This window comes from Muntiacus reevesi, chromosome 2, assembly GCF_963930625.1.
Source record: "Muntiacus reevesi chromosome 2, mMunRee1.1, whole genome shotgun sequence".
In the NCBI taxonomy this organism is placed as follows: Eukaryota; Metazoa; Chordata; class Mammalia; order Artiodactyla; family Cervidae; genus Muntiacus; species Muntiacus reevesi.
In genome coordinates this window covers 269,216,235-269,242,270 of record NC_089250.1, presented here as the reverse complement: position 1 = coordinate 269,242,270, position 26,036 = coordinate 269,216,235, and the positions used below count along the sequence as shown (strand labels likewise).

Here is a 26,036-nt window from a genome sequence, read left to right as displayed (position 1 = left end):
AAAATTACTAATACAGATATCCTAGAAATTATATGGAGTTCTTAACATTTTGATATGTCTTGGTGTTCTAATGAGAAACCTGATGACTTCACAAAAGTTAACAAAGAACTAAATGAACCAGCGAATATGCTTATAATTTTTATGGTTTCTATCTGAAAAATTACAGGTTTGAATCTTGTGTTTTCCAGGAGTAAGGAAAACATTCCTCTCAAACTAATTATGAAAATAATTTGGTAAAATTATGTTATAAACAAAACAATTATATTTTCTCTCTATCTGACTCCTCCAGAAATTTGAAACTCTTAAGTTTCCAGTAAGTTTATCAAATGAGCTAAAAAGGTTATCTCACTAACAGGTACAAAAATCTCAAGGAATTTTTGAGACCTTAAAAAGAGAAGAGTTCACCTAGATTTGTTATTCAAAATCTGTGATAAGCCTTTGGTGTGAGTTTCCCAGCCCTGTTTTATATTAAAAGTTCAGTCTGAGATTCTATAGGTGTTTCAGCAAAATAAAAAGTCTATAATCAATTATGGTTATATAAATCATCAGACCAAAATTAGTGAGAACAGACCTATTTTGCAAACAAAATAGCCTTAATTTGGTTATATTTGATAAAAATGAGGGTAACTTTGGGAAAAAAGATATTTTAAAAAATTGTTAAATCCCAGTTTGTTCATGGAGGTCTGCATGTAGTAAGACTCATTTCTTGGATAGTTCTTTGCTGTTATGTGATATTAATGCAAATTTAATTGAATTCTTAAAGAACACCCTAAGTTTGTTTCTGAAGCTTACCTCAATAATCTATCTTTGGATGAAAATTGGATCCTCATGACCTGCAACCAGGACTGGAAAAAGACATAATTTAAGGGACGGTCTCCAACGTGGATGGAAGGACTTTTTATCAGGTACTCTTAACTAACTCTTGCACAATGAAACTGAAGAAAATTAACTCTTAGATTAATTCCAACTTCCAAAGGCCCCTACACTGGATTAATCTATAGAGAAGACAGCTGACCTGATCTCACCTTAAAATGATGCTCAAACAAGAAAAACTACAGTACACCAGGATGAGAAGACAACAACATCAGAGGTAGACAGCTTGTCCAAGATGCTGGACCTGATTCATATGATTATTTATAATGTTTTCTTGACTTCTTAGACTTTTGCATATAAATCAAATGCTTTTCTATCACAGGCCTGATACTATGCTAGATTTAAAAATCAATCCAATTGCTGGGTTTGTGGCCAATTACCTGTATCTAGTTCTGGGTTACCTTGGTAAATTTCTCTACTACAAGACTCTAACTGGTTGGCCCTGAAGAAATTTACTTAAAAAAAGAAAATTATAGTCATATTCAGGTCACTGTGATACTACCAGACGAGATCCCCTCACTGGGCCAATTAATAATGCCTACTCTGACTCTGGCCATAAATTTGAGTCTTTTTCTATTCCTCAAGCTCAATCAGAGCAACAAAAAAAAAAGTTTTAGCAAAGGAGAAAAAAGTCTCCCACAATTATGAGATAGATTTATATAGATAACACTAAGCTATGGTAATTTAGGTTTAAAGTCTCTGTGTTAAAAACAATTAAATCATACTAAAGATAACCAGTCTAGTAACACTAGAAAACTGGGCTGTGTGCCTTATAGATGGTGGTGCCAATGTATAATTTCCCTGAAAGATAAAGATTCATACAGAGTAGACTAAGTCAGACGACCTGGGATATACTGGGCTACATCTAATGGAAGCTCTTAAGTCTTACTCGTGACTTTACTAATACTGCTGGCTATGTTCTTTGTATTTCACCTGTTTTACAAAATGGCTGTTTCTTACACTGCCAAATGTGTGACTGAGGCCTCTGATAAAATAATATATAGTTCCTTATGAAATCGATGATGATGACAGTGTAACTCTAGATATGAGAAAAAGCAACAAGAGGGAATGTTTTCCTGGACCAGAGGCTAGTAAGACAGGTGGTCCAGAGAATTTTAGATACTGTTTTATGGCCTAATCCAGTAACAGCACATTGAGAGGCCGGTCGACAAAATCTTTGCCAAACCTGAGAATGGACATTCTCAGCACCATGGGATAAAATGGTCATGAAATGCCCCCCTCAAAGTCATTGTCAAGTTTGTGAGCAAAAAGGGGCTTTGCCAACTGAAGATTGACACTTGCCATCTACATCTACAGTGATTATATCATGGCCACTGCAACTGCTGACTTTCAACGGCCCTGAAAGGAGTTCAGGGTGAAGATCAGGAATGAGGCGCTCCGTGCTCTGGGAAAAACTGGCAGAACAGGCCTTCAGATAGTTAGATCTTTTCAAGAGATTTTATGAGTCCCAATTCTTGCATCTTCTCATACCTAGAGAAACACTGACATCATTAATGGTGCCATCTGCTTTGGCTATTAAAGAAAAATTTTACAATTAAAACTCAAAATAGAGTACTCAGCTATGGTTCAGACATCCTGGGAAATAACCAGGTGTTACTATGGGTGTAATTTCAGATTAGACATTGTATTGCTAAACACTTGAGTTTTCTGAATCGTGTCAGGCTTAGATGCTACCATTCTCAAAAGTGTCTGCTGGAAGCTAGTAACTTCTACCTTACTTTTTATAAAACTAGGCAACTGGCCACCTGGCTACAAGTCTCCCTGAAGTGCCAGGTCCAGACTGGATTTCAAGCCTATTCTTCTAAAAGAAAGAGATTTACTTTGTCTATTAAAACTCCAGTTATCCCTTCTCCAGCTACTACTAACTGGGTATGTTACAACAAAATGGCAGACCAAGGGATTGAGATTTTAATCATACAAGGCTCAAATCTAGGACTTGGAACTCAGGAAAACTTTCAATTCAGTGTCTCTTCTCCAAGCTGAGGCGGTCCTGTGCCCCATTTTGACAAAAAGTTATCACAGTCATAGTTGCCCTGTTCCCTAAATAAAACTAAACAGGACTCCGCGGGGTGGCGACTCTGGAGTACAGATCGACTGTACTGTAAAATATAGGCTTTATTCAGCCTCCTTGACCTTCCCTGAGTTCCAAAGGGTAGATTCAAACAATTACCAATCAGAGAAGAAAAAAATACAGAAACAGAGGGGAAACAATCAAACAGTGGTACAGTCTTGAGACGGGTCCTGGTTCCGACTCAAAAAAAATATATGCATAACAATGTCTTTTGAGTTCTTCTACAGAACTAGAGTCCCCACCCAGGTGAAAGATGGTAACTTCAGACTAAACATAAGATTCTTAGAACACAGCTCTGTCGCTTGACCACCCGCCAATCATCCCAGCGGTGCCTCCTGTTTCTGGGGACCAGTGATGACCATCCTGTTAGGTCTCCTGTTTGGCCCCTGTCTATTTTACCTCTGATAGGCGCTGACAGTTTCAAACTAAGTCGCTGTTATTACAAGAGTGAAAGCTGGTTTCAGATATAAAACACCCCAACTTAGATCAGGTAGAGAGAGACTTCTACTCTGCTAGGCAGGCCTACGCCCAGGCACAGCAGGAAGAAGTTACAGAAGAAAGAGACCTCCGCCCCAATTCCCAAGAAGCATCTTGAGTGTGAAGTCTCTCAGGGGGGAGTTGTTAGGGGAAGCACACTGACTGAAACCGCCCACCCTGGCCAGGCACCATAGTAACCATTTGCATGAGTTGTTTTATGGCAGGAGATCCTGATAAGGAATACGGAACTAATAAGCCACCACCAGCCGGAAGAGTTCAGGAAAGATTGAAAGGAGACACTACCTGTCCGTCCACTTCCCAGAATCCCTCTTGCTAGCATCCACCTTGGCTGAGCAATGCGTGCGCCACCAGGAAAGACTCTGAACTAAAATGATTGGCCAAAGACTACCCGGAAATGAATCCTATTACCATAAAACCCAAGACTGCGAGCCACGCGGCAGAGCAGTTCTCCTGGGTTCCTTACCCTCCTGCTCTCCACCCGGGTGCCCTTTCCCAATAAAATCTCTTGCTTTGTCAACATGTGTCTCCTCGGACAATTCATTTCCGAGTGTTAGACAAGAGCCCAGTTTCGGGCCCTGGAAGGGGTCCCCCTTCCTGAAACACATCTACTTGTGGATGATATTCTTTCTATATTTTAAATACACTAGGGTGCAAACATATACAATAGTATGAGATAAATTAGAGCTCTTGGTTCTGAAACTTTAATTTCTTGAAAAACTATCATTTTGTAGAGCTGTGTCTTAGAAATTCAACACAGGTGGAAACAGATTAGCACCAATAGGATTGTTGCAAATATATTGATTAAAAAAAATGCAAAAATGTGAGTAAGACTTTCTCTGTGATATGAGCGTGGACTGTACTGGAAACATCACACTTGGCCTTGAGTGATGAAAACTTCCACTCCCAAAACCCAGTATCTATCATCAACACAGTGAGTGTTCATTTTCCAAAGCAAAGAGAAACCAAGAAGATGTGGAGTTTCTCCATTAAGTGTGAGGGTTTTCACATGTTCCTCATTCAATTTTTCCACAACCTTGTCTAAAGACAGAGGGGGAAAAAAAATGAACTTTATAGCCTGGTAATCTCAGCGAAATCACCAGAGCCAGTAGACATCATCTGTCACGGTGTAAATGGATCACACAGAAGCAGCACTATCAGAACCTGGGCATTTTGTAAAAAATAAGGAAATTATAACTTGAACCTAACATAAAAAATATCAGTTTTATGCAAAATTAATTTCATATATACTTCCTCTGTTTGTATCCTAACAATGTTGTCACCCGAGTGTATGTTCCTGGGATCTTTGTCTCGTCACAACAAAAGTTTCGAGTGATGGATATTAAAGCCCCTTGTCGGGTCAGAGCTCTCAGAGGACAGACCGTGTTAGAGCACTTAAATAAATCAGTGTTACAGCTCTATTTATTTAGATAATAGCCGGAAAATCCACCTTCGAGTTGTGAGGAAACGATGATCCAAAGTCACAAAGAGAGGATCGCCCCATCGCGTGGGAGAGAGAGAGAGACAGAAGAAGGAAGAGGGCTTTGGCTCCTCTTTTTATGTTTCTCAGCCCCTGGGTCTGTCTTATATAAATCGGGCCTAGGCGGGTGCGTTGTTTGTTTTACCTGATTTTCTCACTTCAGTCCTAGGAACTTTGTTCTATTTTCGCGGGCTTTCCCTTCCAGGTCTTTTAGCCACCGCCATTTTGGACTCTTTTTCCCTATTCTAACTACCTGACAATGTGTTTAACTACTAAGTCTTAGCATTACAGAGGACAGTATGCCCTAGTTTTCTTTTTATTTCTGAGCATTTTCTGAAAAATTCTGGATCACTGAGTTTATTCAATATATAAGGGCATTTTCTAACTCCTAAAGAGCTGAAATTGCATCCACATGGAAACTCATCATGGCATTTCCCCTAGTTCCCTAAGATCCCAACACCGAACCACATCCCAGTGGGAATCTTGGATACCAGTGCCTCTCCGTGTTTCTCTCTCACAAAGGCAATATATTCACCAGTTGAAAGTCGCTAATTCATGCTGAGAATTCATCATGCTCCGTAGAAAGCCAGGATACAGACAAGGGAGACAAGATTCTGGGACACAAGGGAGAAGTGGTCTAAAGAGCCAGGCTTCACTATGAGAAGAAGAAAAGGAAAAAATAAAGAAGTTGATAACAAACACCCAGGCAGAAAAGTGAGAAGCAGAGAACAAAAGGTGTGCAGATTCTCAGTCCAGACATTTCAGGAAGAAAAGTAGATACAGCCCCAGGCCCGGGACAGGACATGTACCTGAGAAGCTGCCATTTCCTCCACTTCTTCCTCCTGCTCTGCGTCTTCTCTGGGGATGTTACATCCCAAACTCACATCTGCATCTTGAGAAAATACCTTCAAAGGCATTCATGCAGCTGTTTAACCTGCAACTGCTGTAGGGAAAGAGAAGAAAAAGTTTTCCTGTTTCCCTCGCACTTGAGCCCCTTCTCGACTTTCTGTGTTCCCAATCTGTAGTGGGGAATCAAGACGAACCTGATAATGCTAATCACAACCTCTACACTATTTGCAGATCTTCCGGGCTAGCTCTTCTCCTTCCTTCTCGAGTTACAGAGAACAGCTGAAAAGAAACAATGGACCTCCTTCTGAGCTAGCTGACCCAGCCTTGAGGGTTGTGAAAAAAAATGCAAGAGGAAGACGCACATTCAGAGCCCTGAGGGGAGACCTCACACCTGAGACCCTCAGGAAGGGAGGGTTTAGGGAGGGAACTTCTAGAAACAAAGAAAGTCAACCTGATTCCCTGGGGAGGGGCTCTTTCTAGGATGGGTGTGGTGGTCCACAGCCTGCCTGTACCCTTGGGGTCTGGGAGGGGAGAGGTGAGTGAGTGGTGGGAATCACCTGGGGGTCTTGGATCCCTGCCAGGCTTTACTTGCTGAATTCTCCCCAAAGATCTCCCTTGTCCTTAGTTTTTCTCACCCCCCTCTGTAGCCTGGGGACACGGGTTTTCACAAAATGATTTGCTTTGTGACCACCTCTTTGCAGGCGTGGCACCTCCAACTTCAGAGACCAGGAGCCTGGAGGCATTTCCATCCCCGCTTTCTTGGAAAAGAAACCAGGGACAGCAGGAGGCCTGGCGTGCTGCAGTCCAGGGCGACTGAGCCACTGAACTGAACTCAACTGAACACGCTAGGTTCACAGTGCGTATGGGCAGAGCCAAATGCTCTCTGATGACCAACCAAAGAAGTAATGATCCGTGTTTTCATAAGTTACATCACACATGAGTTAACACCTGAGAATGTTGTTGCTCTACTTCCTGTGTGTGTTTTTCAAGGTTTTATGAATCAACTGCTCCAGTTTGTTGTCTGCTCCATTTAGAGAGCTCTATTTTCCCACATCTTTAAAGTATAATGACCAAGGAAAATTAAAGATGGAAGCATATACATCTTTCTCATATTATATATTCTAAAAAATATTCAGTCTGCATTTTCGGGGACAGGCTTGAAAGAGCTGACTCTGGGAGCTGCCTTGATTGATTATCAAGGGTCCCTTCAAGGACATAGCTCTCTATCATGCCACCCCTCTGGAATTTACTATCCAAAGTTAAACAGAACACTAGTAAGCCTTGAATGCACACAAGACGCAGACAGATAGCCTTTTTACAATTACCCCTAAAGTAAATCAGAATGCTATTCCTGTTCTCTGGCTCCTAGTGAGAGTTCTAGTGATTGTTATCTTAAAGATGATGTACACGGGGAAAAATTTTCTTTGGGATGCCTCCTTCTTGGTTTAAGTATAAATGAAGCTTAGAGAAATAATGGAGCATCGTTGACTGCAGCGATCCACTCGACCCCATCTGTCCTGTGTCTTTATTTCTTAGCCTAAAGGAACGCGTCGTGCTGTTCGCTGAAATGTCTCGGCTGGTCCGGCATGCATTCACCAATACCAACTTTGTAGAAGATTTAGTTTCACAGCAGAAGTGAGAATAAAGTATAGACATTGCCCATATACCTCTTCTTCCCACATGTGCACAATCTCCCTACTGAGCTTTCCCCACAAGAGCGAGCATTTGTTACCACTGCTGAATCTACCCGGGCAGTAAATAGATCAACTCTCAAGATTACCCCTGTGTTCCTCTTTTAGGAATGTGAACTCCATACCTCTAGATAAGTGTTCAATAACATGTGTTCATCATGACAGTTTAACACAAATTATTTCATGGTCCTGAAAGTTCTCTAGACTTAGTATATTCAAAGTCCCTCCTTTGAAACCCACAGTAATCATGGAGCTTTCTAATCTCTTCTTTATTTCTCACTAGATTCCCAGGTGACTGAGGGGTAAGGACTGGACTCTGCCTGTCGATGCAGGATATCCACGTGATGCAGGTTCAATCCTTGGGTCAGGAAGATCCCCTGGAGGAAGAGATGGCAACCCACTCCAGTATCCTTTCCTGGGAAGTCTATGGACAGATGGGATCCTGGCAGGATACAGCCCCTGGGACCACAAATATTCAGACACAACTGAGCACACATAAGAACATTAACCACACCAGATACTTTGGCCATCTGATATGAAGAACTGACTCATTTGAAGAGACCCTGACGCTGGGAAAGATTGAAAGGGGGAGAAGGGGCCGACAGAGGAGAAGGTGCTTGGATGGTATCACTGACTCAATGGACGTTCGTTTGAGCAAGCTCCAGGAGTTGGTGATGGACAGGGAGACCTGGCGTGCAGCACTCCATGGGGTCGCAGAGTCAGATACGACTGAGCAAACTAACTGAACCAATGGTGAAAATAGGTAGCTGGTGGGAAGCTGCTGTTTACCACAGGGCGCTCAGCTTGGTGCTCTGTGCTGAGCAGAGGGGTGAAACGGAGACCACGGGAGGGAGGGCCAAGAGGGAGAAGATTTATGCATACTCACGGCTGATTGATGACGTCACAGAGCACAAACCAGCACCACATTGTAAAGCAATTATGTTCCAATAAATAAATAAATATATACATATATGTCTCAAAAGGAAAAAAGCTAAGCAGACTGGTCACCGGCAGTGGGAACCCGTCTGACCCTGGGGGGACAAGGGCCGCACCCCTGGCCCAGGAATCCCCCACGTGCTGTGGGAAGACTGAGCCTGTGCCCCACAGCTGCTGAGGCGGGGCGGGCAGCTTGCTCTTTCCATGGGCAGGAGGCAAAGAAAAATGCTCACCAGCGCTGAACAATAAGGAATGCAGAGCAAAGCTACAGGGATGCATCACCGCAGGCCAGTCAGAACAATGAGCAAAAAGCCCACTAAAAATATCATAAACGCTTAAGGGGCTTGGAGATCAGGGAACCTCCTACATGGCTGGAGGGAATGTAAGCTGGTGCAGTCACGTGGCTGGACCGTGTGGAAGTTCCTTAAAAAACATAATCTCCTGACATTTAAGGAAATGAAGTCCATGAAAAGTAGACAAAACAGATTATTCGACAAATTGACAAGTTTTATACTTTTTAGTAAATCATCTCCAATTTTGAAATGACCAGTTTTCATTTCGCATTTCTAAATTCGCTAAGTTAAATGTGTAAAAATACACATACGCTCAAATATTCCTTCTTGGTTTTCTCACTGCTAACATGTATACCTCCAGATATTTGTATCTTGTATTCAATGTGTGTTATATAAATTATATTATGTATGTATCTTCAGATATTTATATATTGCATTCAAAGTATGCCAAAGCCATGATAAAATAGTTCCTTTAAGCCTTACAAGACACATGTGCTAAGAATGATACAGGGTAAGATTTTATAAATCTTGGCTCAGAATTTTCCCATCATGGCTTCTGATTATTCTTTTTGTGACTTTGTTAAACTTACATTTGCTTAAATGAGCCCCTGAAAAGTTTAAGCTAACAGCAGAACAAAGGACAATTGCAGAAGGTGAGTTTATGACTATGAGTTTAGGTCCTCAGAAAATTCACAGTAAGCCTTGAAGGCTACTGAGGAAGATCAAGGCTACAACCAGGCAGAGAAAATTCCACTACTTGGGGTTCAGACCTGCCCCTGGGTGAAGTGCTATGGGTCCCACAGTCTGAGTGTGGAGGGATCCATTCAAACAAAGACGAGCAGGATTCTGATGAGCTCAGAGGGTATCACTGAAGGGGAGCTTGTGCAGTAAACCCTGGGGTTCAGCAAGACTGCTGGTCCCAAGGAAGGGGTCATCTAGTACAGGTGCTCACAGGACTGACTGGTGTGAATTCAAGGACCTGCAGGCTGCCTGCTCCCCAGACAGACGCTGAGGCAGCAACAGCATGGAGCCGTTCAGGGGAGCTCTCAACAGTACTCTCTATGATCCTTCTTATTAGAACCACCACGATGTCCAAGTAGATAAAAATCGGAGAGGAGGGGGAGGGGCGGGAGGGCGAGTCTGGGGAAAAAAAATCGGAGAGGAGATACAATGTAGAAATGGTAGGAAATATATAAAGTTATGAGAGGTTTAATGGCAGTAAGGAACTAATTTCTACAGATGCCATCCCCCTGTGCTACAAAGAGTTTATCATTACGTTAAATTTCCTGCAACCTTAAATAGGTGGGAGAGGTTAATGCTGGTGGTGCGTTAACCCTTCATTCATTCCACATCAATTGTAACACTGAAAAACCATTCACTTTTATTCATTAAGGTACATTAATTTGACACAGATGGAATAAAACCTTTTACAATTCTTGTTTGATCCTTGATTAAAATACACATTACAAGCTTCTAAAAACTTTCCTGTTTCTCTGATGAAATGATCTGAGAATGTGATTTATATGGTTTACAAAATGGAGGCTAATTTAGTAAACATGGATGGACATTAATTATGTTAATATGACATTTCCAGAAAGATTTCTATATTTACATCAGATAGAAGAGAAGGTGTACTTACTTCAAGCCTGCCAGATAATATGCATGATTTCTCTATGTTGCTGTTATAAAAATACCTTAGATTTTCATGAACTATTCTTGTTTTATGCTTAAAGAGCAACTGACATAATAATTGAAAATTTAGAGCAAACTTTTGTCCTACTTTGAATTATTCCCTGAACACTTATATCATGGTGACCACAGAGGTGATTCACATCAGTGACAAATACATCCATTCAGAGGTTTAGTGTGTATATAACATGACTGTGTTCTTAATCTTATAAATTGGAGAATAAATATAAATGATTCGAACTCCACATAGAAGGGCTTCTCTTACCATTGGGGTACAACCATCAAAAACATAAGTTCATATATACAGTAGAAACAAATCACAGCATGTAGTAATTTGAGAGTTGAAATACATTCGTTTTGGTTCCTTAATAATCTCAAATAATGTTAACATAAACAAAGATACATTAATAATAATTGTACCTCTGCAAATATCCACCCCTTCATCTTGTGATCCATACTAACATATCAATTTTGTATGTTTTACTTATGGAATACTTGCTACAGAATTTTGCTTCGGGTAATTCAACAAAAGTGGTACGAATGAAATGCTTTCTAGTATGAATACTCTGGTATTGAGTTACTTTTGATGTTTGATTAAGCAGTTATCTACATTTTTTAAATTTAATTCATGTATCTTTCCAAAGAAAACACTCGTTTTTTCAAAATTGTATATTAAGGACCAAACTTTTTATCACTGATTCATTTCCAGGGTTTCTCTGCAGTATGAATTCTCTGATTGTGAGGGAGGCTGTGAGGAAATCCTTTGCCACATTCCTTACATTTCTAACATTTCTCTGCAGCATGAAATCTCTGATGTCCAGAAAGACTTGAACTCTGGGAAAAGGCTTTGCCACATGCTCTACATTTATAAGGTCTCTCCCCAGTATGGATTCGCTGATGTACATTTAAAGCTGAACGCTGCTTAAAAGACTTGCCACATTCTGTACATTTATAAGGTCTTTCCCCGGAATGGATTCGCTGATGTTGAGTTAAAGTTGAACTCTGCTTAAAATCCATGCCACATGCTGTACATTTATAAGGCCTCTCCCAAGAATGGATTCGCTGATGTTGAATAAGACAATAATAACGGATAAACGCTTTGCCACATTCTGTACATTTATAAGGTCTTTCCCCGGAATGGATTCGCTGATGTTGAGTTAAATTTGAACTCTGCTTAAAAGCCTTGCCACATACTGTACATTCATAAGGTCTCTCACCAGTATGGATTCGCTTATGTCGGGAAAGAAAATAATAACGGATAAAGGCTTTGCCACATGCTGTACATTTATAAGGTCTCTCCCCAGTATGGATTCTGTGATGTTCAGTTAAAGCTGAACGCTGCTTAAAAGCCTTGCCACATGCTGTACATTTATAAGGTCTCTCCCCAGTATGGATTCGCTGATGTCCAGTTAAAGCTGAACGCTGCTTAAAAGCCTTGCCACATGCTGTACATTTATAAGGTCTTTCCCCGGAATGGATTCGCTGATGTTGAGTTAAAGTGGAACTCTGCTTAAAAGCCTTGCCACATTCTGTACATTCATAAGGTCTCTCCCCAGTATGTATTTGCTGATGTTGAGTTAAAGTTGAACACTTCTTAAAAGCCTTGCCACATGCTGTACATTTATAAGGTCTCTCCCTAGTATGAATTTGCTGATGTTGAGTAACACATGAAGAGCAGATAAAGATTTTGTCACATTCTGTACATTTGTATGGTTTCTCCCCAGCATGGATTCCCAGATGTTCAGTTAAAGATGAACTCTGATTAAAGGCTTTGCCACATGCTGCACATTTGAAATGCTTCCTTCCTGTATGAACTTTCCTACGTCTACTTCGATTGGGTGAGTTACTAAAGACTTTTCCACATGTATGACACTTGCAATGTTTCCGGTTACTCTGAATTCTCTGCTGTTGAATAAGTTTTGAAGACTGGTTAACAACTTTTCCATAATCATAACAATTATAGGTCTTCTCTCCAATATCCATACTCTTAGAAGTTTTAATAGTAAGATTTGAGCTTTGATAAAGTATATTCCTACACTTATGATGTTTAGAATTGTTGTCTGAAAATTGATGTCCCTGTTGTTTCAGGAGATATGAGTCTTGGTCAACATTATGCCCAGTTTCATTGCATGAAGAGCTTCTCATTCCATCACGTATACTCTTGTAATTATTGGGGGTAGAGCTCGTGCTTAAGGCATTGCTCATTTTGTTACACTTGGAAAGTTGTTCCACACTAATTATACCTCCATATGAATTGAACAATGATGGTTGAATAAGGTCTTTCCCATTATTATCAACATTCCAGATTTTGGAACAAGGAGAAAAGAGTTGTTGGTTGAAGAACAAGAAACCCTTGTTAAAGGATCCCTCAAATTGATTGTATTGGGAACTTTCCCCCTCATGTTTAAGTTTCTGGTTTCCAGACCTGTTTGAATGTATATTTAATAGACACCTATGCTCAGAGTATAGGTTTGAATGAATATCTCCAGTAGAGACTAGATGACTTTCCAGATTTTCCACATTTCCCTTCAGAGAACATGTATCTATCAAGAGATGCTGTGGATCTTTGCTGACAAATATACACTTAACTGCAGTTGTTGATGACTGATATTGGTCATCTGAAATTGATTTTTCCTTATTTGATTCACATCCTTGATTTCTTTTGGCGGTAATGTTTACTTTATGGGAAACTGAACCAATTTGGTTGTGTCCATCATAACATGCTCTCCGCTCTTTATATGCCCTCATAGATTCCCAGTCTTTGGTTAAATGTAAACTTCTAAGGTGATATCTTTCATATATTCCTAGCTTTACTGTTGGGAGTAAATCTTCTAAGCCTGGCTTTTGGGTCCTCAAACACTGGGTGTCATGAGAAGACACAGCTGAAAGATACCAAATAAGTTATTCTACTTACTATTCTTGGGGAATATAGTTTATAATATACATAAAATTGGCATACACTTGGCTAGATGAAGCCTAAAACCGAGATAGAAGGAGTCAAGATGGCAGAGGATTCGGAAGACGTGGAGTTCATCTCTTTCCACCAAAGCATCAAGAATACATCTTGAAGTGGAAAAATTCTCACAGAGCCCTGTGGAACATGGGCAGAGGAACTTGGACATCTGAAAGGATAAGAAAGATTCCTGCTGAGCCAGGTAGGACAAGAGAGTGATGGAGGAAAGGGAAGAGGAAAAGAAGCCCGATGGGACCCGCAAAACCCTGGGGCATCTGAAGAGAGGCGAGGTCTCCACATGCAGGGAAGCCCCTCACTGGGGGGAGCTCAGTTGGGACAGAAGGGGAGCCTCGTTCTCTGTGGGAAGAGAACACGGCAACCAGCATGAAGGACAGAGTGAGACCTGTACGAAGTGTACTGACCCCTGCCCTGCCCACCCAGCCTGAAAGGGTGTACTGACTGCAGACAAGGTCTGGGTGCTGGAACGTGGGTTTTGGAGAGCAGACCCAGGCAGAGGACTGCGGTTGGCCGTGAGGAGACATCCTGAGTGGACGGGAAGGAGGGACGAGCTCTGCAAATGGGATGCTTGTGGAGGAAGCCTGAACCACCGGAGAAGCAGAGCGGTGCTGTTGAGTGATGCCCGAAGGGAAAAACCTCCTTGCAGCCTCTCTGCCCTTCTGCCTGTCCCTGCCTCTGCAGGCACTAGGAATGGCTCCCACCTAGGTGGGTGATCTAACGATCCCCACAGCTGCTTCCACCTCCCCAGCCTCCTCCCTATCAGAATAGACTCATGGGCTCCAGGGGCACATTCAGAACACACGCCTGTCGGTGGTCCCAATGTACAGGTGGTGCTGAAACCACAGCTGAGCCCCAAGGCCTTGTCACTAAGAAAGAAAAGCTGAGATCTCTCCTTGCATCTGTACAAACCATGGTGTTACACCCAACAACTGGCTTGGTAAACTCAGCCCCAACAGAACATCTGGATGGAAATGAGGCTCTGGCAGTCAAGACCAGTCTGGCGTCAGCAACTTTAGACATTTTAGGCACGCACATGAGGCATTTGGGCCAGGTCACAGTCTACTTTGCCTCCATAGCACCACAGCGGGTCCAACTCCACCATGAATGTACACCTGGGATACGACCACAGTGGATCTCTACTGGTGACCTGGTGAAAACATCTGAGAGACACCAGGGTCAAGTGCCAGCATACCCATGGTTCAGGTGGGGCCAAGGTCAATGCCAACACAGGGTCACATGAGAGCTGGAACTGCACCTGACAGATGACACGCAGAGCACTCTCCGAGGAGAATATCCCAGAGGAGCAACACTCCGTTGCTTCCCTCCCAGTGGGTGTGTTCCAGTCCCACTAGATCAGAAACACCACAAATCAGAGCAGAGCTCATTTCAGATCTGGGGCCTCTGTTCCACCAGTCAGGAAGCAGATCCCGCCACAGACAGTGACAGCCACAGAGGAAAGGCGAAGCGGCCCTCAAGATCCGGGCAGGCTCTGGTCACAATAGTAACAATCAACCCCCTCTCAAGGGCATAAGGGCACAAGTCTCTGGACCACGTCACCCACCACGGAGCAGACGCCAGAGCAAGAGGAACTAGGATCTGCAGCCTGCAGAACAGAGACCACAAACACAGAACATTGGACAAGATGAGATGACAAAGGAGTATGGTGCAGAGAAGTCAAGTTAGAAACGTACAGGAACAATGAAGCGAGGAGAATTTGAGCAGTGTAATGAGCAAATTTTTCTTTAAGTAATCAAATTTACAAACAAAACGGTTTTACAAATGCTAATGCCTACTATTTATTTAACCCAATTACCACTCACGTTGTTATCTAAGCATGTTCTAATAGAGTCTAAAATAGTAAATGATATTGACCTAGAACTAATCAGAAATAGATGGTATTAATGATTAACTCCTGGGATGTTTCACAACAAATAAGATAGATTTAATAAGGTAAGAGTTCTTAACAATTCAAATGAGAAGTGAGACTTGAAAAATATGGTGAGAACACAGGGAACTCTGCTCAACGCTCTGTGGTGACCTAGATGGGAAGGAAATCTCCTCAAGAAGGGAAATGTGTATATGTACCTCTTAGTCTTTCTGTATAGCAAACCTCACATAACATTGTAAAATAGCATTATTGGAACAGAAAAATTTCTTCTTAAAGATTTCTCTATATAATCTATAAGCTTAATATGGAAGAACAATCAGAAAAAAGCGCTGTGGGAAAAGTTCTAAACTCCGACGTCAATAATTTGTTTAAAAACTCTGTGAGTTAAATTACTATATTAAAGCATTTTAGCATTAATGAATTGGGACAACATACTTAATACATCTAATGTTAGTTCACAGAAAAAAAAAGAAGCTGTAACATAAAATTCAGATTTGCATTTTCTCATTTTAGTGATTTGTCTTATGTGAAGAAGGAATTCATAGGGCCTGGACTACATCTCAGGCCTGTCTGTGCTGATCGTGCTCAGCCACCTCTCCAGTGGACTCTGAACTCTCTGCTTAGTGCCTGTGGGAAAGACAATGGAAGGATAAGACCCCCTCCAGACAGGGGAACCTTGAAGATCATATCCAGGTTCCTCATCACCTAAGAGCAAACAGACACTAATCACCCCTGCCTCTGGACACTATCTATCAGAATGTAAGCACAGGTTATCGGTTATTAACTGGTTGGAATGTAACTGTGGGCTTATTGATTATTAACAGTTTAAACACATAACACGTGGATGATGGGCTTATTGTGATTGTATTTACCCTCCCTTTGCAAGCATCAAGGGGTTCGGGTGGTGGGTTTGGACACATCCACATGGGGTATAAAAGATTTTCACAAATGCTGGTCGGGGCCCTTGGCTAAGAGGAGACTCTGCCTTGGGCCCGCCAGTGTAATAAACTGCACTCCACTATCTGCATTGTCCTTCTGAGTGAGTCTGTTTCCCGGAAAGCGTGGCTATGACATTTGGTGCATTGGCCGGGAAGCTCCTCACTTTGAGGAGACAGGTCTCATTTGAGGCCACCCCGAGGCTTTGTAGCTTGAATATCCTAGAGGGGGGAAGGCGCCTCACCCCTCGGGAAGGATTCTGCTTTTCAATGCCAGGACCTTTACGTCAGCAGGTAGTGGACGGCAGCAGGGGAACTGAGCGCTCAGGTGAGGAGGAACCCACCCAGCAGGGTGGAAAAGGGGGCCTGATCACCCCCCTGGGAGGGACAAGAAGAAGCGGGGACCCACTGGAATAGGAGCCTGAAATAGGCAGGCGGCGATTTCTTGGTACACAGATAGGAGTGTGCTAGGGTTTAGGAAGGAAATTTGTGATGGTCATTTAGGAGGTTGTCCACCCCGTCTCGGAGAAAATTATTACCAAGTGATCGCCAGGGGATTTTTAGGATAGGAAACTGGTCCCTGTATGCTCGTATTCTGCCCTCCCACAGGAGGTGTCCTGTATGCTCTGAAATTCTTGACCCCCTCAGAATTGTTAGGCTAGAAGGAGGGGGATACAGAAGTGAGTATGAATTGGCTTTTCCGGAGATGGCCTGGGACTTGGGATATTTAACCCATCTGTGTTTTCATTCGCACCTGATCAAGCCCACCAAGGCAGAATGGACTTTAAGGGAGAAACAGCTTTGGAAAATGTGATGTTCTGGTTCAGCTATGCTGACCGGCAGTTGAAGACAGGCCGATCCCCCTTCTCCCTCTGGGGTCTGGCAGGTAAGGCTCTTCTCACCCCAATTAGGAAGGAGGCAGAATGGCAATTTAAGTGTCAGTGAGTGGAAATATGAGAAGTACATAGGGTACTGAGAACTTCGTAGACAGAACGAAAAGGAAAAGTACAAGAGGTCTGAGACGTTAAGCAAGATGGGGGGAAGTGAATCTAAGGCAACTGTACTGGAGTGACAATTTTAAAGAAGGGACTAGGAGGAGACTATGGGGTGAAGATGAAGCCTAACTGCCTCCACATACTCTGTGAGGTCGAATGGCCCCCATGGGAGCAGGATGGCCACCAGAGAACACCGTACACATAAAAATAGTGGAAGCAATCTACACAGAAGTCACAGGAGAGCCAGGACACCTGGATCAATATCCATCTATTGACTCATGGCTAGGATTAGCTTGAGATCCTCCTACTTGGACAAGATTCTGTATCCAGAAGAGAAAGGGAAAAATATGAAGGGCACAAAAATTGACTGATGATAAAAAAAGGAAATTCTACAGGATTTGGACGGGGATGACCTGACCCCTCCCCGATGCTGGATAATGACACGCCTGCCTCCCAGTGCTCCACCAGGACCGGAGGCCTCCTTAATGCCCGATCCAGGACCAGGTGAAGTTTCTGCAACAGCTGCTGCTCCTCCGCCAGCTTTCCCGGAGTTCGAAGAGCCTCCGTTAGGGAAGTCTCTGATCCCAGTGACAGAAGCCTCTGGCCAACACTTCCAGGATCCGGCTCCAACCGAACCGCCCAAGCTATACCCGCCTCTCCCGGGGAGTACTGACAAGAGGGGGAGGGAGACGTTAGAATTAAGCAGAGACCGCGCTCTGCTAGAGAACTGGAGGGAACGAAAGAGAACAGACAAGAGACTTATGGTGCAAGCTGCTGCTCTGGGAAAGTCTATCTCCGGCCCTCCAGAAAACCTCATCTGCCCCAAGGATAGGACAGTCCTTCAGCCGGTCCCAAGGGAGGCCCTGGGCCCGTTATAGCCAAACCAGTGTGCCCAGTGCCGAGCTTTTGGCCACTGGAAGAATGAATGCCCTAAGGCAAGGAAGGAAGAGGAAGCTCCCGCAGTTGTGCGGCTTGCTGACTTGGAAATTAACTAGGGCTGCCAGGGCTCAGAGATATCACGTCCCTGAGAGCGCATGGTAACCGTAAAAGTGGGAGACCAAAACATTGACTTCTTGGTGGATACAGGAGCAGAACTGTCGGTAGTAACAAAACCTGTGGCACCTCTGTCCAAAAAGACTACCGCTGTAACTGGGGTATAGGAAGAAGAGATGATTAAATCGTTTTGCCAGCCTACAAAATGAAACTTGGGGGGGGGGGGTGGGAAACCAAGTGATTCATGAATTCCTCTACATTCCTGAGTGCCCAGTACCCCTGTTGGGAAGAGACTTGCTCTCCAAACTAGGAGCACAAATGAATTTCTCCCATGAGGAGAGGCCCACCTTCTGGACGGACTCTATGACTTTTTTGCCCTCTCTCTCAATACCAACCCAAGATGAGTGGAGGTTGCATGAGCCTCTGAAGGCAGAACCGGGTTGGCCACAAGAGCACGAGGGAGCTAAGTCAATTATTCCCTGAGGTCTGGGTGGAAGACAACACCCCCTTCCGCCAGGCTGGCTAAACATCACGCCCCAGGGATAATGGAACTCAAAGCAGGCACCATCCCCGTTAGAGACTGCCAATACCCGCTATGGATAGAGGCCTGAACCGGCATATTGCCCCACATCAATAGATTGAAACAAGCAAGTATTCTACTAGAGTGCCAGTCGGCTTGAAATACGCCAATACTGCCAGTCAACAGGGAAGGAGGACAGAACTATAGGCCTGTACACGATCTCAGGCTAGTCAACCAGGCTACTGTGACTTTACACCCCACTGTTCCAAACCCCTATACTTTGCTTAGCCTCCTCCCACAGAGGACTAAAGTTTACACTTGCCTAGATCTCAAGGATGCCTTCTTCTGCGTCCATCTCGCCCCAGCGTCACAGCCCATCTTTGCCTTTGAATGGGAAGATCCAGTCGGGAGCACCAAACAACAGCTCATCTGGACTCCCCCACAAGGGTTTAAAAACTTCCCAGCAATCTATTGGGAAGCCTTGGCTTCTGACCTGGACTCATTCCATCCGGAAGAGTATGGATGTTGGCTCCTACAATACACGGATGACCTGCTGCTGGCTGCCGAGACCGAGGAAAATGCTGGAAAGGGCCAAAAGCACTGCTCCAGCTGTTGATGGAAGCAGGTCACCCGGTGCCGAAGAAGGCACAGATTTACAAAGAGGTGGTAAGGCATCTGGGGTTTGTTTTAAAGAAGGGCTCAAGGTTCCAGACCCTAATTTGGTCCTATATACTGATGGCACTAGCCTGATAAAACAAGGACAATGGCTGTCAGGTGAGCCAAAGCGCAAGGGGCCATCACGACTGAAAAGGGATGGTGGGAATTGCCAAGTGGCAAATTATTGGTACTGGAGGAGCTGGCACACACTCTGGTAAGCCAGACACACCAAGAGACCCACCTGGGTCATGCTGCCTGCGCATAGGTGAATGCTGCCTCTCGGAGATTCAGATAAAATCCTCCGGGGATTCAACTGAAAGGCACACTGCCCCTTGAACACCTGGGAGTGGACTTCACTGAAATGAAACCTCACCAACACTACCATTATCTGCTGGTCATGGTATGTACGTTCCCGACATGGGTAAAAGCTTTTCCTACCTGGACTGAAAGAACATCAGAAGTAGCCCGGTGCCTGCTTAGGGAAATGGTTCCCAGATTTGGATTTCCTACCAGCATTGGATCAGTCAATGGCCCGGCTTTTGTAGCTGATTTAGTACACCAAGTAAGCAAAACTTTAAACATCAAATGGAAACTGCACACTGCATATAGACCCAGAGTTCTGAGATGGTGGAAGGAGCCAACTGGACACTTAAAGAGACTCTCCAAGTGGATCAGAGAGACTGACTGCTCCTGGGTGGACGTGCTTCCGACGGCTCTGCTCAGACTCAGGATGACCTCACAGTCCCAAGGCTATTCTCCATACGAAATTGTGTATGGGAGGCCTCCTCCCATGATAAAACAGGTGTCAACAAATTTGCCTCAGGTAAGGGGCATAGGATTTCACAGCAGATGGAACTGGGTAAGGTAATAAATCGTGTATCTAAGTTTGTACAAGAAAGGGTGCCGTTCCCCCTTGGGGTACAGATTCATGAGTTTACACTTGGTGACCAAGTATGGGTCAAAGATTGGAAAGATGATTTGCTAGCCCCTTGGTGAAAGGGCCCTTATGTTATTCTAACTACCCCTACGGCAGTTAAAAAGTTGCAGGTATTGTCCCTTGATCCATCATACGAGGGTGAAGCGAGCATACCACACAGAGCCAGAAAACGCTGAGTGGACTGCACAGAGGGACCACACTGACTCTCGAGAGACTAAGACCATCCTTAAGAAGAAGGAAAAGAAGATCCCGGACGAGCCCCTTCGGGATGCAGCCGCACAATCAACTCCTGCTGCTTGGCCTCATCAACGTGATTTTGAATTTAACTTCTGTCTCAACTCAGGACAATGTTTACACCACATGGGCACATTCCTTCACGGACTTCCAGAACACCTACAACTTCTGGGTATGTAGGACTATGCCTCTGTCTGTGAAGGATGGACTTCCTTGGTGGGTGTCACCGCTCCGCCAAGCAGGTTTTAAACCACTCTGCTCTTTTGTAGGATGACAAAGAGATGTTCCTCTCTCTTGTCAATCATAACCTCTCCTTGCTCTCTTGATATAAGACCTACAGTCAATAGACTCGGTTCATGGGGTTACATTTGATATAAATGCCAGTGTAGCAAAAGCCTAACCCACAACAAGCCCCAGTAAATCTACCTTATTTACATGCTAGGTGGACAAGATCTGTGTTTCAATGGTATGAGTATATTGCTGCCTTTTTCGTACCCTCTGAAGAGACAACAAATATATTATGATTAAAGTACAGGCCTTGGGAGCAGTCTCTCAGAGCTATCTGAGATGCTGCCTCCCGGGCTGCAGTCCTCATTTTGTCCCAAATAAAACTTAACTTGTAACTCTCAAAAAATAAATAAATAAATAAATAAAGTAGAGTCCTTCACTAATTTCACAAACAGGCCCTCCAAGATAGAGCAGACGCCATCCAAGCCTTAAATGAAGAGCAAATCTAAATGAGAAAAGCACTAATTCATAATAAAATGGCTGTGGACATACTCACAGCTGCTCAAGGAGGGACCTGTGCTATAATTAAGGTTGAATGTTGTGTACACACTCCTGACTTATCTGACAATGTATCGACTACTTTAGATGATATGAAAAACCAGATAAAAGCAATGTCAAATGAGAGCATTCCTTTCTGGTTTTCCGTCCTATCTGGGGTGAAGAGCGATTTGTGGAAAACTATATTTACCACTGTTAGAGTTGCCTTGATAGTTCTGCTTTGTGGACCCTGAATAGTACAATGTATTATGAACTTTGTAACCCAAAGGTTGATGTCCTTCTCCCTAATTGGCAGTTGGAGCGCCGGGGTGCAATACATTCCTATGAATGATGCACATAATATGAGTTAGGAGCATCAAGAGGGGGGAATGAAGAAGGAATTCATAGGGCCTGGCCTCCATCTCAGGCCTGTCTGTGCTGATCGTGCTCGGCCACCTCTCGAGTGGTCTCTGAACTCTCTGCTTAGTGCCTGTGGGAAAGGCAATAGAAGGATAAGACCTCCTCCGGACAGGGGAACCTTGAAGATCATATTCAGGTTCCTCATCACCTAAGAGTAAACAGACACTAATCACCCCTGCCTCTGGACACTAACTATCAGAATGTAAGCACAGGTTATTGGTTATTAACTGGTTGGAATGTAACCGTGGGCTTATTGATTATTAACTGTTTGAACACATAACACGTGAATGATGGGGTTATTGTGATTGTATTGACCCTTCCTATGTAAGCATCAAGGGATTGGGATGGTGGGTTTGGACACATACACATGAGGTATAAAAGATTTTCACAAATGCTGGTCAGGGCCCTTGGCTAAGAGGAGACTCTGCCTTGGGCCCGCCGGTGTAATAAACTGCACTCCACTATCTGCATTGTCCTTCTCAGTGAGTTTGTTTCCCGGAAAGCATAGCTATAACAGTGCAGTGAAGAAACAATTTGAGTATGAAATTTTTAAGGTCATATGTGTAGTTTCCAGTGGACTGGAAATTACATGGTAGAAAACAAAAAACATCTGTCCCCAGTATTCCTAGAAGTTTGCCAATTTTTTCACAGCTCCACCCACACACTTCTGACTAGGGACAGAATCAGGACTTTTAAAAGGGCTTAATATAGTTACTCAGAAATATGCAGATTTTCTAAAACCTCCCCAAAATGGACGCATTATCAGGCCATGCAGGTTGTTCCAGGTGAAGACAAATACTTTGGTTCTAACTGCAAATGCAAAAATTAATCACTGGAGAAAAAATACAGAAATTATAAAAAGAATCAGGAATGGGTCAGGAGATGATGCTCTATGACAGTGACAGAAATAAACCTATGCTAATCCAAAATCATCTCCACTGAAGCAGACCTTCTCAAACCACATGACAAAGTATGACTTCCTCCACAATGCTTTTCCCTCTCACCCGAGTTATCTGCTTCATCCATAGACACATACCTGGGTATATGGCTGTCTCTATTCCCCTTACATCCCAGGGATCCTTCATTTGCTCCAGAAACGTGACCAGGGCTGGCTTAGAGACCACAAGACCTGTTCATCAGAAAAAGCAATATGTGTTTTCTGAGATATTCATCAATTTCCAATCCAATATGTGTTCAGGTTAGAGAGAAGTCAAGGTAGAAAGTTAAAATAGCATTAAAAAAATGATTTCACCAAACAGTTTTTTGAAAGCATCTTTAAAAGACAAATGCATCAAAATCAGATTCTGATATTATGCTCAAGTACTACTAAGGCAAAAGCCGGTAGTGAATTCCAGTTTTATGAGGAGAGTGGCACTATTTTATAACACAGAACTTACAGAATTACCACGAACCTAGAATGAAGAATATGCAGGTCAAGAAGCAACAGTTAGAATCGTACATGAAACAGTTGACTGGTGGCAGAATGGGAAAGAAGTACATCAAGGCTGTACATGGCCACCCTGTTTATTTAATTTCTATGGAGAGGACATCATGCGAAATGCTGGGCTGGGTGAATCACAACCTGGAATCAAGATTACCAGGAGAGATATCAACAATCTCAGATATACAGATGATATCACTCTAATGGCAGAAATTGAAGAGGAATTAAAAAGGCTATTGATGGGGGTGAAAGAGGAGAGTGAAAAAGCTGGCTTAAAACTCAACATTCAGAAAGCTAAGATCATGGCATCCAGTCTAATCACTTCATGGCAAATAGATAGGGGGAAAGTGGAAACAGTTACAGATTTAGTTTTGGGATGTGGGCGTGGGCTCCAAAATTACTGCAGATGGTGACGGCAGCCATGAAATTAAAAGATGCTTGCCCTTTGGAAGAAAAGTTATGACAAAGACAGCATATTAAAAAGCAGAGACATCACTTTGCCAACAAAGGTCAAAGCTATGGTTTTTTCAAGAGTCATGTGTGGATGTGATATTTGGAACATAAAGAAGGCTGAGCACCAAAGAACTGATGCCTTTGAACTGTGGTGCTGGAGAAGACCCTTGAGAGTCCCTTGGTCAGCAAGGAGATCACACCAGTCAATCCTAAAGAAATCAACCCTGAATATTCCTTGGAAGGACTGATGCTGAAGCTCTGATACTTCGGCCACCTGATGCGAAGAGCCAATTCATTGGAAAAGACCCTGATGCTGGGAAAGATTGAGGGCAGGAGAAGAGAGTGGCAGAAGATGAGATGGTTGCATAGTTTTATTGACTCAGTGGATGTGAATTTGAGCAAACTCTGGGAATTAAAGAAGGCTAGGGATGCCTGGCTTGCTGCATGCCACAGGATCGCAAAGAGTTGGACATGACTTAGCGACTGAACATAAGCAGGCAGGTTACATCAAGAAAGAAGGTTAGTTCCCCTGGAAAGTAGGGATCTTAACCTCTACTGGACAAAGTAGAAAATTCCAGGAGACATTCTAGAATGAATGAACCAAAACCGTGAGGATACATAAGGGATTCTGGAAGCAAGTTATCCTCACCCAAGCAGGCCAGATTCCCGTAGTTCTCTAACATCACGTCCCTGTACAAGTCCCGCTGACCGAGGTCCAGGCATTCCCACTCCTCTTGAGTGAAATCTACGGTCACATCCTGGAATGTCAGCAGCCCCTGAAATATAAAGGACATGAGCCATGTGGACCTGGGAAGACTTCCTAATGTGACACAAGATAAAACCAGCAAGAGAAACAGTTTTGATTTCGGAGAATGTCTGGTGTTACACAAGAATATTAATTTTATACTGCTGTATTTTCCACTGTATTTCTCACCCCAGGAAAAGAGAATGAGATATGATCCATACACTACTATAAAAACTATTCTGATCTGGAAGAGAAATTATAAAACAATCACATCAACACTGACCTACCTATTTTTGAGAGTTGTACTCGTGTGACACAGAATAAACTGTCTATCAAGGAAGGCGTGTTAGTCACTCAGTCATGCCTGATTCTTTCGGACCCCATGGACTGTAGCATGCCAGGCATCCCTGTCCAAGGGATATTTCAGGCAAGAATATTGAAGTGAGTTGCCATTTCCTTCTCCAAGGGAATCTTCCCCACCAAGGGATCGGACCCCGGTCTCCCACAGTGCAGGCAGATTCTTCACCATCTGAGCCACCAGGGAAGCCCCCTATCAAGGAACCAGGAAATAGTTTTAAAAAGCATGATGCTCTGATCTAAGAGTTCTGCAGTGGGGCCAATGTGCCACATTTTTAACAAGCTTATTTAAACAAGTAATGTTGAAAACTCTGATACATGAGTGACCATTCTGAATAGCAAAGAGGTAAATCACTAAGGTAAGAATTTATACTTAACTTTACATTTTAAGTGTTTTACAAAATTGATAGGTCTGATAGAATAGTACCCAGAACAGCAATAATCCTTTGAACTATTTAGTATATACTATATGTCTTTCTAAAAGTTTTTACAAGGTCTTGAATGCAGCACATAAATAATTGAAAATCAACAACATTGTTGTTCCACCGTTTTGCAAATATTTTGTCAAACATTCATTAAATGACAGATCTTGAATTTGCTTCAGTTTATGTGAACTAAAATTTAACTAGTAAAGCACGAATACACAGAGACAACACTAAAGAAAGTGTATACGAGTTTTTATAGGGTCTTTCCTGGTAGTCTGAGCTCCCAAGTCAGGGGGCCGGGTTCAGACCCTTGTTAGAGAACTAGATCCCACACGCCACAGCTAAAGTGTGCCTGCTGCAACAAAGTCTCCCACATGGCTCCAAGATTCTGCAGGCTACGACCAAGACACAACACAGCCAAACATAAATACATGTTTTTTTTAAAAAGAACTTTATATAACTGGGGAGAATACCAAAACAAGAAAAAAAGTAATTTTAACATTTTCATGCTTACAGACATATATTACAATGAGACTGTATACTTCCTAAGAGTATTAAGGAAACGCTAACATTCACAAAGCTAAGATCACGGCATCCGGTCCCATCACTTCATGGCAAATAGATGGGGAAAGAGTGGAAACAGTGGCTGAGTTTATCTTGGGAGCTCCAAAATCACTGCAGATGCTGACTGCAGCCACGAAATTAAAAGACGCTTACTCCTTGGAAGGAAAGTTATGACCAACCTAGACAGCACATTAAAAAGCAGAAACATTACTCTGTCCACAAACGCCCGTCTAATCAAGGCTATGGTTTTTCCAGTAGTCATGTATGGGTGTGAGAGTTGGACTATAAATAAAGCTGAGCAGACAAGATTTGATGCTTTCGAACTATGGTGTTGGAGA

The 26,036-nt window shown here is 43.1% G+C and overlaps 1 protein-coding gene across 1 annotated transcript; it reads right to left on the bottom strand.

Moving 5' to 3' along the window:
• Window positions 1–11,181: 11,181 nt before the first annotated feature.
• LOC136157542 (zinc finger protein 135-like) lies at window positions 11,182–12,381 on the bottom strand. Its single transcript, XM_065919399.1, has 2 exons — window positions 11,487–12,381; window positions 11,182–11,423 (listed from the first exon to the last, which is right to left on the bottom strand). Exons 1-2 carry the CDS (start codon window positions 12,379–12,381, stop codon window positions 11,182–11,184), a joined length of 1,137 nt encoding a protein of 378 aa, XP_065775471.1.
• Between the last annotated feature and the right edge of the window lie 13,655 nt (window positions 12,382–26,036).